Source organism: Xyrauchen texanus, chromosome 23, assembly GCF_025860055.1.
Source record: "Xyrauchen texanus isolate HMW12.3.18 chromosome 23, RBS_HiC_50CHRs, whole genome shotgun sequence".
Taxonomy (NCBI): Eukaryota; Metazoa; Chordata; class Actinopteri; order Cypriniformes; family Catostomidae; genus Xyrauchen; species Xyrauchen texanus.
The window spans coordinates 2,613,992-2,631,491 of record NC_068298.1 but is presented as its reverse complement, the minus strand read 5'-3'; the positions used below and the strand labels follow the sequence as shown (position 1 = coordinate 2,631,491).

At 41.2% G+C, this 17,500-nt stretch overlaps 2 protein-coding genes across 3 annotated transcripts in view; both read right to left on the bottom strand.

Annotated features, from left to right (window-relative positions):
* Positions 1-7,290, bottom strand: part of LOC127663417 (F-box and WD repeat domain-containing 11-A) — a 16,386-nt gene extending 9,096 nt beyond the window's left edge. The window contains exons 1-4 of one of the 2 annotated variants that reach the window (XM_052155000.1): positions 7,176-7,290; positions 2,204-2,308; positions 1,371-1,439; positions 94-313 (exon numbers count right to left, since the gene is read on the bottom strand). In XM_052155000.1, coding sequence (XP_052010960.1) covers positions 94-313; positions 1,371-1,439; positions 2,204-2,308; positions 7,176-7,214 — 433 coding nt within the window. In that variant the 5' untranslated portion in view covers positions 7,215-7,290. The remainder of the gene's footprint in view (positions 1-93; positions 314-1,370; positions 1,440-2,203; positions 2,309-7,175) is intronic. The other variant, XM_052155001.1, reaches the window with a different exon arrangement.
* An 8,029-nt stretch (positions 7,291-15,319) lies between these two features.
* LOC127663419 (eukaryotic peptide chain release factor subunit 1-like) overlaps positions 15,320-17,500 on the bottom strand; it is a 14,946-nt gene continuing 12,765 nt past the window's right edge. The window contains exons 10-11 of the mRNA XM_052155003.1: positions 15,828-15,975; positions 15,320-15,744 (exon numbers count right to left, since the gene is read on the bottom strand). Of these exons, the coding sequence (XP_052010963.1) occupies positions 15,662-15,744; positions 15,828-15,975 (231 nt within the window). The 3' untranslated portion in view covers positions 15,320-15,661. The remainder of the gene's footprint in view (positions 15,745-15,827; positions 15,976-17,500) is intronic.

Genomic DNA, 17,500 nt, shown 5'->3' with positions numbered 1-17,500 from the left:
GTGTGTGTGTGTGTGTGTGTCTGTCTGTGTGTGCGTGTGTGTGTCTGTGTGAGAGAGTGCATGCATGCATGTGTGTGTGTGTGTGTGAGTTACCTGGCAGCGAGGTGATGAAGTCTCTCTGTAACATGGGTTTCAGGTAAGAGTTTATATGGCCGTGTTGGTAATGGCACATGCGTGCGATCAGATGTTCCACAAACTCCACCTGATCCGATTCAGACCACTGATCAAACACCTGCATACACAGATCTTTCTCCTTCTCGAAGTTCTCCTGAGACGATCTCTTCCTCAAACCCCGGACTGAACCGTTCCCCAACTGAACACACAGCACATGAGACAGAGCGAATAACATAAAATCACGTTTTCTTACTTGGTTTGATTGTTTGGTTATTTATTATTGTTATAACCAGTAATATTATTATTTATATTTATAACATTAGTTATTATTAATGTTTTTTTATTATAATAATAATTTATTAAGCATTACTACTAAGCATATTATATTATTGTATAGTACAAAGTAATGCAAAGAAACATTATTAATAGCCGTTTACACCCACAAATTAGTCCAGATTAGGCACATGGGAAAGAATCTGCAACATTTTTTCTCTCTCTGTCCATAACAAACACACACACACACACACACACACACACGCGCGCACGCACGCACGCACGCACACACACACGCACGCAGACACGCGCAAGCACACACACACAGACGCACACACACACAGACGCACACACACACAGACGCACACAGACATGCAGGCAAACACAGACACGCACGCATGCAGACACGCACACACGTAGACACAGACACGCACACACACACACACGCACATACACTCACGTGTGACACAGACACAGACACAGACATGCACACACAGACACGCACGCAGACACACACACAGATAGACACAGAAACGCACACACACGCACATACACTCACGTGCACACAAACGCAGAAACAGACACGCACACACAGACACACGCAGACAAGCACGCACACACGTAGACACAGACACGCACACACACACGCACATACACTCACGTGCACACAAACGCACACGCAGACACAGACATGCACACACAGACACACACACAGATAGACACAGAAACGCACACACACGCACATACACTCACGTGCACACAAATGCACATGCAGACACAGACATGCGCACACAGACATGCGCACACAAACGAAGAAACACACCTACGCACACACGCACACACAGACACGCACACACAGACACGCAGACAGAGACACGCAGACAGAGACACGCATACACAGACACGCACGCACGCACACACACACACAGATGCAGACACGGACACACACACACAAACGCATACACACAGACACAGACACACACCTTGAGTACTGTCGTTTTCATTGTTGAGACATCATCTGTGTGGTTCTGTGACTCCATCATTGTTATGCTCTACAGAAAAAGAGATCAGGACACGTGTTAATTGTGTGTCTGTTAAAGTAGCAGTGACAGGTCAGGGGAGTGGCCACTGGAGAGGGGGCGGGGCATTCAGAATGGGGCATTTTGGTGAAAACATTCCAAACACAAGAGCAGTTCAACATGCACACGGACAAACAGAAACACACAACAGAACAAACATCACAGCTGCTTACGATCAATGACATTTCATCCGATCTTAGTCCAAGACTGATGGACTCACGGAGACAGCAGAATATGCCGGAGGGGAGGAGCATTTGGGATAACATGGGGTAAGTGATGGATGACAGAATTTTCATTTTTGCGAGAACTATCCCCTTTAATACATTTTTGCAAGTGTGAGTGCGTTTGTGCGTCATAATGGCCAAAGATTAAAGATGGCGACACAGAAAAAGGACAAACGCTGAAAGACAAACAGCAAAAGAGAGAGAGAGAGAGAGAGAGAGATACTATATGACAACATACTGGTGAAAGAAAACAAACACATGAACTTCCTCCACAGGTAAACGGTACTTCCCCTGAACCACATAGCTCATCTATTTATAATCATCCTCGTCTTCTGTTTCTCTCTGTCTATCTCTTCCTCATTCTCTAGTTCTCCCTCTCTCTCTCCTGCACAGGCAAATAAAGCAGCAGCATCTACAGATAAGAGGCCGATACAACAGACACATGACAGCAGAGGAGAACAGAGGAGAGAAATAGAGGAGGATGAGAGGAGGTACTGAAGAGGAGAGCAGAACCTGGTTGTGAACTCGGGAGGTGGGGAGACTCTGCAGGCATCTGAGAGCACACAGACTCTCTGCCACTGAAGAACAACCCAGCCAGACAGAGCGAGGCAAAGAACACTGTGAGAGAGAGAGAGAGAGAGAGAGAGAGAGAGAGAACAGAAGATACAATAACATGAGGAAAAAACAGAGGATGGAAATATTTTGACACAGATTGGGGATGGGAAGAAAGAAATTCCAAACGAAATGTAAATAAAGAATTAAAACACATAAACAACAGAACAGACGAAAAGCAGAACAAAAGATAGAATAAACGAAAACAGACAGAAAGGACAAACAAACAAAATATATTTAAAATGAAAGACCAAATGAATAAACAAGAAAAAGAACAGACAAATAAAACAAATTAACCAACAAATGAGACAATGAACAAACAAAAACAAGACAAGTCAAAGAACAATCAAAAAGACCAAACGAATGTAATAAAAGACAGAATTAACAAACAAAAGAAAATATACAGAAAAAAGGAGCAAATTAAAACCAAATTGAAAGACCAAATGAATAAACAAACAACAGAAAGGACACAAGACAGAATGATTGAACAAAGACGGAATAAACAAATAAAAAGCACAAACAAAAGACAAAACGAAAGGACATGCGAAAAAACAAAACAAAAACAATTGAAAGACCAAATAAATGAATAACAACAGAACAGACGAAAGATGGAACAGAAAGGACAGATGGATGGAACGAAAACAGACAGAAAGGACAAACAAATAAAATAAATTCCAAATGAATAAAGATTTGAAAGACCAAATTAATGAACAAACAAAAATAACAGACGAAAGACAGAATGAACAAACAAAAAGAAAGAACAAACAATTGAAATACCAAATAAATGAACAAAACAACAGAACAGACGAAAGATGGAACAAACGAAAACAGACAGAAATGACAAACAAATAAAAGAAAGAACAAACAATTGAAATACCAAATAAAACAAACAACAAATAAACAAGACAAAATGAAATGACATGCGAAAGTAAACAAACAAAAATGAAATGCCACATGAATTAAATAAACAAAAGAAAATATTCCAAATGAATAAAGATTTCAAAGACCAAATTAATGAACAAACAAAAAGAACAGACAATTGAAATACCAAATGAAACAAAAAAACAAATAAACAAAACGAAAGGACATGTGAAAGTAAAAACAAAACAAATGAAAAGGTCAAACGAAAATAATAAACGAAAGAAATTCAAAATGAAAAAAGAAACAAAGAAAGAAATAAAAGACCAAATGAACAAACAAACAACAGAATGAATACAAGACAGAATAAACAAACAAAAGAAAACAAAAATAAGAAAAGAAAGAAAGAAAAGACAAATGTTATTTGAGCCAACAAGTGTGGCAGAAAACAAGAGGAGCGTCAGAGGAAAGGAAGGAGGGAAATAAATCAGTATTAGGGCAACAGTGAGCTAACACACACACACACACATGCTCTCACACACACACACACACACACACACACACACACACACACACACACACACACACACATGCTCACACACACACACATGCTCACACACACACACATGCTCACACACACACACACACACACTCTTGCAGACATTGCTCATTAGACATTACACATACCACCACAGAATAATGGATGGGTGGAGCAGAGAAAGGGGATGGGCCTAATATTAACAAGGAATAAGCTCCTCCTCTCCCATCCTCCATAAAACATGTGACTAAAATCAGTGTTTGGTTATGTGAACACACAAACACAGAATGTTTACTAACATGTAACATATAACACAATGTCATATGAGATGCGTATATAGACTGCATTTGATTTAGGTTGCACATCTTATATGTTATATATATATATATATATATGTAACATTAATAAATACATGTATAAATATATGGACTGAATGTAATAGGCTATAGGAAGAGCATTTATGCTAGCTTGTGATTTATGGCACACATATTGTATATTGATTGTATACAATATATGAAGAGCAGAATATATATATATATATATATATATATATATATATATATATATATATATGTGATAATGTATAAACTTCATTTAGACTGGATGAGATATGAAGAGCATGTAGACTGAGAAACATGAAGCACATTAAACAAATGATATTAGACAAACAAACAGAATATATAAAGTGTGTGATATATAAAGCACATACAGACTGTGACACGAGTACATATGGAGTGTGATATATGAAGTGCGTGGCTATATACACTAACTGGAAAAGAATGAAAGAAATGGAGGACTTGCAATAAAAGGTAAATACTTTTAACACTAGCATCTTGTCTACACTAACACATATAGATTGTGATATAAGAAGCGCACAGGCTGTGAGATATGTAAAATGTATATAGCTTGTGATATACAGTATGAAGTGCATTCATGCTGCGAGATATGTAAAACACATACAGATTGTAATATATGAAATGCATAAAGACTGTGATATATAAAACACACATAGATTGTGATATAAGAAGCGCATACAGGCTGTGTGATTTATAAAACGCACATAGACTGTGACATGAACTGCAAATGCGCGTCATCACAATCTATATACGTTTTATATATCCTAGTCTTGATGCGCGTCATCGCAATCTATATGCGTTTTATATATCGTAGTCTTGATGCGCGTCATCGCAATCTATATGCGTTTTATATATCGTAGTCTTGATGCGCGTCATCGCAATCTATATGCGTTTTATATATCCTAGTCTTGATGTGCGTCATCGCAATCTATATGCGTTTTATATATCGTAGTCTTGATGCGCGTCATCGCAATCTATATGCGTTTTATATATCGTAGTCTTGATGCGCGTCATCGCAATCTATATGCGTTTTATATATCGTAGTCTTGATGCGCGTCATCGCAATCTATATGCGTTTTATATATATCGTAGTCTTGATGCGCGTCATCGCAATCTATATGCGTTTTATATATCGTAGTCTTGATGCGGCGTCATCGCAATCTATATGCGTTTTATATATATCGTAGTCTTGATGCGCGTCATCGCAATCTATATGCGTTTTATATATCGTAGTCTTGATGCGCGTCATCGCAATCTATATGCGTTTTATATATATCGTAGTCTTGATGCGCGTCATCGCAATCTATATGCGTTTTATATATCCTAGTCTTGATGCGCGTCATCGCAATCTATATGCGTTTTATATATCGTAGTCTTGATGCGCGTCATCGCAATCTATATGCGTTTTATATATCCTAGTCTTGATGCGCGTCATCGCAATCTATATACGTTTTATATATCCTAGTCTTGATGCGCGTCATCGCAATCTATATGCGTTTTATATATCGTAGTCTTGATGCGCGTCATCGCAATCTATATGCGTTTTATATATATCGTAGTCTTGATGCGCGTCATCGCAATCTATACGCGTTTTATATATCCTAGTCTTGATGCGCGTCATCGCAATCTATATGCGTTTCATATATCCTAGTCTTGATGCGCGTCATCGCAATCTATATGCGTTTTATATATCCTAGTCTTGATGCGCGTCATCGCAATCTATATGCGTTTTATATATCCTAGTCTTGATGCGCGTCATCGCAATCTATATGCGTTTCATATATCCTAGTCTTGATGCGCGTCATCGCAATCTATATGCGTTTCATATATCCTAGTCTTGATGCGCGTCATCGCAATCTATATGCGTTTCATATATCCTAGTCTTGATGCGGCGTCATCGCAATCTATATGCGTTTCATATATCCTAGTCTTGATGCGGCGTCATCGCAATCTATATGCGTTTTATATATCCTAGTCTTGATGCGGCGTCATCGCAATCTATATGCGTTTCATATATCCTAGTCTTGATGCGCGTCATCGCAATCTATATGCGTTTCATATATCCTAGTCTTGATGCGCGTCATCGCAATCTATATGCGTTTCATATATCCTAGTCTTGATGCGCGTCATCGCAATCTATATGCGTTTTATATATCCTAGTCTTGATGCGCGTCATCGCAATATATATGCGTTTTATATATCGTAGTCTTGATGCGCGTCATCGCAATCTATATGCGTTTTATATATCGTAGTCTTGATGCGCGTCATCGCAATCTATATGCGTTTTATATATCGTAGTCTTGATGCGCGTCATCACAATCTATATGCGCTTTATATTATATTTGTGCCGCTGCTGAGATTTTTCATGGTTCATAAAATCTGTTTCTCACCCACACCTATGTCATCACATCTGAAAATATGCATGAAAACCCTGGAGCTGTATGGGTTACTTTTATACTGCCTTTATGTGCCTTTTGGTGCTTCAAAGTTCTGGTCACCATTCACTTGCATTGTATGGACCTACAGAGCTGAGATATTCTTCTAAAAATCTTAACTAGAGTTCAGCATATAAAAGTCAGTCATGCCCATCTGGGATGGCATGAGGGTGAGTAAATGATGCGAGAATTTATATTTTTGTGTGTACTGTCCCTTTAAGGGTGAGTAACGATGACAGCGATGTCATTTTTACTTCCTTTTAAATGTTAAAAGATTTGTTAAAGGTGTCGATATAAATGTAATTTAGCACATGACTGCGTCACATCTGCTGGGATACAAGTGACTGAAGCAGAGGACCATATATAAGTGAACACAGACTATGTACAATTAATGTTACGCATATTGTGATATAGTAGGGCGCGTGCGGTGGCGCAGCGGTGACGCAGTGAGCACTCGGATACACCAATGGAACGCAAAAGCTTCAATTATGCGCCAATCCATAACAGAAATCTGCTTTACTGACATTCCTCAAATAAATCATAATATCGCAATCTGATTACAACCGAAGTTTAATATCGATTCGGGCCACTATCTGTATTTTTGTCCCTTCCTCTTCACTTTATAACGCATTATAATCAATACAAACATCCACGCGATCATCTCGTGTGTGTTGCTTCGCACATACCATCAGCTCCAGAGTTTTGTCCTCCATATCCGGATCCATAATATTGTTGTTCTCATCGAGTCCAGTGAATATGGAAGCCCGAGCGAAGACACAAACATTCACAAAACAAGGAAGAAGGTGCACATTATATTAAAAATAAGAGTCCCATCAGAGGACCAATCCCATCTTCTGGGTCCAAATGAGCTATAAAGTTGATTATTACTACTAATATATAATATTGATCAAATGACCTAAACATCACTATAACACACAACTATACTAACCCCGGAGCATCTATTTATTTTTTGAGCAAATCAATTAAAACAGAGGCAATTAAACGCATAATGGGGAATATGTCAAGACAAAATTAAAGAAATAGTTTAAAATAAGTATAATAAAATATAGTATATTTTATTCACCATATACTAAGTTATATACAATTATATAAAATAGAACATGTAAATATATATATATATATATATATATATATATATATATATATATATATATATATATATATATATATATATATATATATATATATGTACATTGTTGGATAAGTTACTCAAATAAATAATTAATTACTAACTACTAATTACATCTTAAATAGTGTAATTAGATTACTGTACTAATTACTCTGTCTGAAAAGTAATTGCATTACTAATTACTTTCTAAAACCCTTATAAACCTCGACCGGATGAAAACTACAAGGACGGACATGAAAATGTCCTTTTATTTCTTTCAAATATATCATATAAAATCAAATAAATTATTCATGAACTGGCCAAAGAATTTAAGGGGGCAGCGTTAAATTAGCAAACATATATTTTAACATTAGACGTTAAATTTCGATTTTAAATTCACTATTGTTTTTATTTAGAACTGTTCTATAGTCTATAAAAGTATTTTACGCAATTACGTCAGAAGTAACTAATTAAATTAGCTTGCTTTTATTTTTTTAAAGTCCTCTAATTACAGTAATTAATTACTTAGTAATGCATTACACCCAACACTGTATACTGATATATATATTTATTATTATATATATATTATTTATTTATTTATTAAACCAGGACTCAGGAGGACAAATTCAATTATAAAAGGATAATAATGAGGGTTTTGTTATACGTTTTCATAAAGTAACGTATAAAATAAAATGTTTAAATTTTAAGTCTTTTATAGCTAAATGTCAAATCCCAATCGCAGTTCCTGAAACCGAAAACTACTTCAGAATTTGCGTTCTTCACTCAGATACGCGAGTTCCTGGAACGCTTATAAATGTTTGAGGACCTTTATTATGAAAAATAAAAGCTAAGCGTTGAAATGTTTATTTCCGGTAAAGTGCTGATTGTTGTTGTGACTGGTTTTTCGGTGGTCAGGGATCCATATATTTGAGCATAAATAATTAATTAAATAAAAGTGCGAGATGATATACAAAATAATAAATAAATACGTAATTCAATAAATAAATACACCCATTATTACAAAATAATTTAATATAAAACGGTTGGAGACACGCAAAAATGTTCCATAAAATGTCAAATATTTTTAATTCCATGTTTCTTTAATAATTAATGTATTTCTATTTGTAGTTCTGTATTTATTTCTCCTTTGTGCAATGTGCTTTTGAGAGGATGGTATCGATAGTTTGACGGTGATGTTGACATCCTCTCATTAGCATGTTTTGCGGAATAGCAAACAGAAAATAAATGAATGATTAAAGAAATATAGAAATGTGGAATAAAAAATAAACTTTCATTTTGCATTTCCCCAACCATTTATTAATGTTATATTCGGTTTTATTTTTGCATTGATCTGTGCAATGTTTTATTTGTGCATCTCCTCGTACAGTTAATTATGTATACATTATTTATGCATGAATATGCAGATTTATTTATGTGTGTATTTACTTATTTATTATTTTTGCAGGATTCGTCCTCCATACAAATTCAGTCATTCAGCAGTTGATCAAAATCATTTAGTTTCTTTAAGCTCTACAATAAATGTTTTGTTAAATCTTCTCTTTGGATTATTAGGTCTGTTCTGACTTCCTAAAATATTTTGGAGTCATTAAAACTGTAAAAGACACTTACAATTATCTAGTTAACCACTTGAAAAAAAAATACATGTGTGTGTGTGTGTATATATGATACTCTTTAAAGCAGCAAACTGGAAAATTTTGTCTTTTACTGTTAGCAATGAGGGCAAGGTGGCAATATGCCACATTACACACACACACAGTTGATGTCAGAAGTTTACATACACTTAGGTTGAAGTCAATAACTCTTTTTGTTTTTAATCAATCCACAAATTTAATATTAGCAAATTATAGTTTTGGCAAGTCGTTTAGGACATCTACTTTGTGCACGCAGTTTACAGACCAATTGTGTCACTTTTAATTGACTATAATATAATTCCAGTGGGTCAGAAGTTTACATGCACTAAGTGAACTGTGCCTTTAAGCAGCTTGGAAAATTCCAGAAAACAATGTCAATCCTTTAGCCAATTAGCTTCTGATAGGAGGTGTACCTGTGGATGTATTTTAAGGCTTATCTTCAAACTCAGTGCTTCTTTGCTTTACATCATGGGAAAATCTAAATAAATCAGACAAGAACTCAGATAAATAATTGTGGATCTCCATAAGTCTGCTTCATCCTTGGAAGCAATTTCAAAACACCTGACTTTACCACGTTTATCTGTACAAACAATAGTACACAAGTATAAACACCATGTGACCACACAGCCATCATACCACTCAGGAAGGAGACGCATTCAGTCTCCTAGAGATGAATGTAGTTTGTGTGAAAAGTGCGACTCAATCCCAGAACAACAGCAAAGGACCTTGTGAAGATGCTGGAGGAAACAGGTAGACGAGTATCTAGATCCACAGCAAAACCAGTCCTATATGCAAGGGCGCCGTAAAGGGGTGGAAGGTTAGGACGATTCTAAGGGCCCAGGCTGATTTAGGGCCCAGAAGAGCAGACCCCCCTTTTTCTTTTCTTATTTCTTTTCTCTTTTTTATACATACATTAAATGTGCTAGGGCCCCTCATGCACTAAATGTGTATTTTGTCCGTTTTGACCATATATTTAATATTTAAAAACAAATAATGTATTTACTGTTTCAGTCACACCCCTCCCCTCACAATGGTTCATTCCACCTGCGCTGTCCGAGCTACGATCGCTAGTGTAGCGTCTCTTGCTTATTGCACTTGCTATGATGCAGTGCAGACAGTGACACACGCAGGCATGTCACATCAATAGTCAGGGCATCAAATACGGAAAGAAAAGAAGGAAAGAGAAGACAGAGAACGCCGAAGTCGACAGTATGTCACACAGTTTTCCAAAAAGAAAGGTAGCTTGCCCTATTCCTGTATTCCAAAACTTTCAGAGTTACTTATTTTTGTTGCTACATGACCTGCTTTTATCTAGCTAGCTTAGTAAAATAATTACTGAATTATGATTTGCATCCAACAATAATAACATCTCTGCTGTCTCCGGGGTTATCATGTCGCATGGACACAGATTCAGCGGCTGCTGCACACCCACGTCCTCCTTCCCCCACGTCCCCCGTCCCCGTCTCAGCCGAACAAGGTGAGCCTGAGCGCGAAACTTCACGAAGATTGAAGCCTCTAAACACGTCTTATCTACTGTGTTCGCCACATGATGATAACTTTACAAAACACAAAGTAATCTACACGCTTCAAAAATTACAAAATCAGTTTGCCGTGTGTGTGTCGTGTGTTCTGTGAAGTGACAGTGCTGCTGCTACGATCGATGCTGTCAAACTTTACATTCTTAATGTGAATAAAATGCCCCAGAAAAAATAATATAAAATTGAATAAAAAATGTGTCTGTAGTAACCATTGGCTATAAGGAGTATACAAAATAGATATTTTAATATTTTATATTAAGAAAACTAAATAGGCCAATAAAAATAATATGGTTATTATTACGTGTGTGTGTGTGTGTGTGTGTGTGTTTGACTTATACAGTTGCAGAGTCAGCTTTATTGTCTGCACCTCGTTCTCCTATTGATTTCAAAATACAACACTGATCTGACTTGTGAATTTGAAGATGAAGTCAAACACCTCAACTCTGTATATAGGGCCACTTTCCCAGGGTGTCAACAGCATTTACAAGATGCAGCTGCAGAGTTTTTTTGGGCAGGTCTGCATAGTTTTGCGAATATTTTGCACACTGCCTGTGACCGTTGCTGGTGGCGAGAGAGCATTCAGTAAGCTGAAACTGATAAAAAATTATCTGAGGTCTGCTATGTTGCAGGATAGACTTTGTCACCTTGCCATACTATCCATTGAAAGCAAACTGGCAAGAAAGCTGAACTTTGATGATTTGATACATGATTTTGCCAGCAGAAAGGTACGCCGCTTGGCCATTATAAAGTGATGTTGAACATAACTTTGTTAGACCTGGATAACAAACAGTTGATGTCTGGTTCAGTACTTGTTTAGTCCTGGACTGGTTTAGGCCTGGCATTACTCCTGGTGTATCTTGATTTTGAGCCCTTTTGGCCTAGCTAGTTTTATTCCTGGACTGATTTAATTATGGGTTAGTTCTAGCTGATGTTTCCTGATTGAGCAGTTTGACCCAGCTAAAGCTTGTTCATGTAAAGTACATGTCAATATGTGTACATTATGTTCTGTTGTGCTTGCAATTGCAATTGAGATAATAAATGTTCTCCCTTTTATGTAAACAAGTACATATTTCTATATTTTTTTTCTTGTTTTTGTAGGCTTTGTACTCATCTTTAGACATTTTAACTATGCAATGCGCTAAGTATCTTTTTTAAAGTATACTGGGCATGTTTATTGAGTTAAATTTTATCTGTAAAAAATGTAGGGGGCCCAGAAATTTTGGTTTCCATAGGGCCCAGAATTTCTGGCGGCACCCCTGCCTATATGGACATAACCTGAAAGGCTCAGCAAGGAAGAAGCCGCTGCTCCAAAACCACCATAAAAGCCAGACTACAGTTTGCAAGTGCACACGGGGACAAAGATCTTCTTCCTCTGGTCTGATGAAACAAAAATGTAACTGTTGGTCCATAATGACCATCGGTATATTTGGAGGGAAAAGGGCGAGGCTTGCAAGTCGAAGAACACCATCCCAACTGTGAAGCATGGGGGTGGCAGCATCATGATGTGGGGGTGCTTTGCTGCAGGAGGGACTGGTGCACTTCACTAAATAGATGACATCATGAGGAAGGACAATTATGTGGATGTATTGAAGCAACATCTCAAGACATCAGCCAGGAAGTTAAAGCACAGTCAGAAATGGGTCTTCCAAATGGACAATGACCCCAAGCATACCTCCAAAGTTGTGCAAAATGGCTTAAGGACAATAAAGTCGAGGTATTGGAGTGGCCATCACAAAGCCCTGACCTCAGTTCGAGAAGCTTGTGGAAGGAAACCCAAAACGTTTGACCCAAGTAACACAATTTAAATGCAATGCCACCAAATACTATCAAAGTGTATGTGAACTTCTGACCCACTGGGAATGTGATGAAAGAAATAAAAGCTGAAATAAATAATTCGCTCTACTATTATTCTGACATTTCACATTCTTAATAAAGTAGTGATCCGAACTGACCTCAGACAGGGAATGTTTTCTACGATTAAATATCAGGAATTGTGAAAAACTGAGTTTAAATGTATTTAGCTGAAGTGTATGTAAACTTCTGACTTTGACTGACTCACTCACCTACCTCACTCCCTCCCTCACCCACTCACCCACTCACCTACCTACCCCCTCCCTCACCCACTCACCCACCCACCTACCTCACTCCCTCCCTCACCCACTCACCTACCTACCCCCTCCCTCACCCACTCACCCATCCACCTACCTCACTCCCTCCCTCACCCACCCCCTCCCTCACTCACTCACCTACCCCCTCCCTCACTCACTCACCTACCCCCTCCCTCACTCACTCACTCACCTACCCCCTCACTCCCTCCCTCACCCACTCACCTACCTACCCCCTCCCTCACCCACTCACCCACCCACCTACCTCACTCCCTCCCTCACCCACCCCCTCCCTCACTCACTCACCTACCCCCTCCCTCACTCACTCACCTACCCCCTCCCTCACTCACTCACCTACCCCTCACTCACTCACTCACACTCACCTACCCCCTCCCTCACTCACTCACCTACCCCCTCCCTCACTCACTCACCTACCTACCCCCTCCCTCACTCACTCACCTACCTACCCCCTCCCTCACTCACTCACCTACCTACCCCCTCCCTCACTCACTCACCCACCCACCTACCTCACTCCCTCACCTCACACACTCACCTACCTCACTCCCTCACTCACTCACCTACCCCCTCACTCACTCACCCACCCACCTACCTCACTCCCTCACCTACCTACCTCACTCCCTCACCTCACTCACCCACCCCCTCCCTCACTCCCTCACTCACCCACCCCCTCCCTCACTCACCTACCCCCTCACTCACTCCCCTACCTCACTCACTCATCCACCTACCTCACTCCCTCCCTCCCTCACCCACCCACCCACCTACCTCACTCCCTCCCTCCCTCACCCACCTCACCTCACTCACTCACCCACCCACCTCACTCACTCCCTCCCTCACCCACCTCACCTCACTCACTCACCCACCCACCTCACTCCCTCCCTCCCTCACCCACCTCACCTCACTCACTCACCTACCTCACTCCCTCCCTCCCTCACCCACCTCACCTCACTCACTCCCTCCCTCACCCACCTCACCTCACCTCACCTCACTCACTCACCCACCCACCTCACTCCCTCCCTCACTCCCTCCCTCCCTCCCCTCACTCCCTCCCTCCCTCACCCACCTACCTCACTCCCTCCCTCCCTCCCTCACTCACCTCACTCACCCACCTCACTCCCTCCCTCCCCCACCTCCCTCCCTCCCTCCCTCCCCCACCTCACTCCCTCCCTCCCTCCCTCACTCACCTCACTCACCCACCTCACTCCCTCCCTCACCCACCTCACTCCCTCCCTCACCCACATCACTCCCTCCCTCACCCACCTCACTCCCTCCCTCCCTCCCTCCCTCACCCACCTCACCTCACTCACCCACCTCACCTCACTCACCCACCTCACTCCCTCCCTCACCCACCTCACTCACCCACATCACTCCCTCCCTCACCCACCTACCTCACTCCCTCCCTCCCTCACCCACCTCACCTCACTCACCCACCCACCTCACTCCCTCCCTCCCTCCCTCCCCCACCTCACTCCCTCCCTCCCTCACTCCCTCCCTCCCTCCCCCACCTCACTCCCTCCCTCACTCACCCACCTCACTCACTCCCTCCCTCACTCACCCACCTCACTCCCTCCCTCCCTCCCCCACCTCACTCCCTCCCTCCCTCACTCACCTCACTCCCTCCCTCCCTCCCTCACCCACCTCACCTCACTCACTCACCCACCCACCTCACTCCCTCACTCCCTCCCTCACCCACCTCACCTCACTCACCCACCCACCTCACTCCCTCCCTCCCCCACCCACCTACCTCCCTCACTCCCTCCCTCACCCACCTCACCTCACTCACTCACCCACCCACCTCACTCCCTCCCTCCCCCACCCACCTACCTCCCTCACTCCCTCCCTCACCCACCTCACCTCACTCACTCACCCACCCACCTCACTCCCTCCCCCACCCACCTACCTCCCTCACTCCCTCCCTCACCCACCTCACCTCACTCACTCACCCACCCACCTCACTCCCTCCCTCCCTCCCTCACCCACCCACCTCCCTCACTCCCTCCCTCACCCACCCACCTACCTACCTCCCTCACCTACCTCCCCACTCACTCACTCACTCACTATATAAAAACCCATATTGGTCCCATTAATATTCTATGTCTTGCGTATTATCTGCTGAAATGTGAATAAAAGCAGACTTGGTAGAAGTCTTCATCTAGAGTTGCACAGCTAAATAAATCTCCATAAATCAGTCATTAATCTGGAGGCAGGAAGTGAGATCAGCTTTTAGGGGCAATAAACCTCACAAAGCTATAAAAACGGACACATGCCGGGCAGCTGGTTTGAGCGGTTTCAAAAGTGATATTTTGTTTCCCCCCATTCGTTACAGAAACCATGTTAAAAAATTCCACTTACAGCTGTTAAGAAAATAATAAAAGAAGAGAGGAGGGATGGAAAAAGAGAAGGAAAATAGGATAAAAAAGAAAAATATACTTTTATTTCAAAAGGAGCGAGTCCAAAAACAGGGTGAATTTACTTCCTGGACACGTGCTGTGACTTTAATTCAAAGAGGGGTGGAGAATAAACAAAACCAAGTATTGAGTCTTATCCAATCAGAGCGCTCGATTCCTCATGAATAACCCTGTCATTAATTTGATTGACAGATGATTGATTTCTATGTTTGTCTGGGGTCAAAACACACAAACTTTCTCTCTCCCTGTAAAAAAAGAATGATTTTTCTTTCCATATTTCCTCAAATCTTCTTTGATTTTGCCCTCGTTCAGTCCTGACTACCTAGTAGTCATCCAAATCAAAGAACTCCTCGTCGGCTTCCAGGTGGTCTATCCCTTGGAAATCCACTCGGTATCGCAAAATCCCTGCAATAAAAACAAACCAGGCGATAACACGACTAAAAACTCATAAATGCATCGTCTATTGACCACCGATTCTCTGCGCTCACCTCCGATTCCTCCGAAGCCCTTGACGAACTGCGACCCCTCTTGACTTTTATCCGTCACGATCTCCAGAGTGGCTCCAAACTTCTTGTAGTTATTGGCGAACCACTCCAGCAGAGGCATCGACTCGATGAGCTCGTGTTCCTGTCCTGTCTGAGAGCGGTCATCAAGAGGAAAACACATTTAAGATCGGGGGACATTATGGCCAATTTACACCTTGTGTTAGCGGAGATCGGAGCGCTATCGTATAGCACTCGTATAGACTCTACCCTCCCTAGCAACCGGGCCAATTTGGTTGCTTAGGAGACCCGACTGGAGTAACTCAGCACACCCTGGTATCAAGTATCAAAATTAAATAACGACGGCCGGGTAAAACGTTTCCAATTCAGTTTAAATGAAATCTTCAGATAACAAAAAGACAAAAGTTGAAATCTGTTTGTATGAAATTGGCCTGAAGTTGCAGAAACACCACGTGAATATGGAATTATTTCAGGAACTCAGACCACATGCATATTTACATACAATAGCAGAAATACTGCACGTGCAGCCGAAGGATTGGCGAGTTTGCCAGAAAGGAATCAGCTCGAGAGATCCGGCATATGTGTCATATTATCTAGGATGCAACAAACGGAGAACGGGGCCCAGGAAGGTTTGTTTACAGTGTGTAGACCGGTGTAAACATCGAGCACAACAGATGACCTTTAACCCAAAAACACACATACACACACACGCACACACAAATTAACACACGCACAAACTAACACACACACACACACAAACTAACACACGCACAGACACACAAACTAACACACACACACACACAAACTAACACACACACACACACACAAACTAACACACACACGCACACACAAATTAACACACGCACAAACTAACACACACACACACACAAACTAACACACGCACAGACACACAAACTAACACACACACACACAGACACACACTAACACAAACATGCACAGACGCACAAACTAACACACGCACACACACACAAACTAACACACGCACACAAACTAACACAGACATGCACACACACACAAACTAACACACGCACAGACACACAAACTAACACACGCACACAAACACACGCACAGACACACAAACTAACACACGCACACAAACTAACACACGCACAGACACACAAACTAACACACGCACACAAACTAACACACGCACAGACACACAAACTAACACACGCACACAAACTAACACACGCACAAACTAACACACGCACAAACTAACACACGCACAAACTAACACACGCACACAAACACACGCACAGACACACAAACTAACACACGCACACAAACTAACACACGCACAGACACACAAACTAACACACGCACACAAACTAACACACGCACAGACACACAAACTAACACATGCACACAAACTAACACACGCACAGACACACAAACTAACACACGCACACAAACACACGCACAGACACACAAACTAACACACGCACACAAACTAACACACGCACAGACACACAAACTAACACACGCACAAACTAACACGCACACAAACTAACACACGCACAAACTAACACGCACACAAACTAACACACGCACACAAACTAACACACGCACAAACTAACACACGCACAAACTAACACACGCACAGACACACACTAACACAAACATGCACAGATGCACAA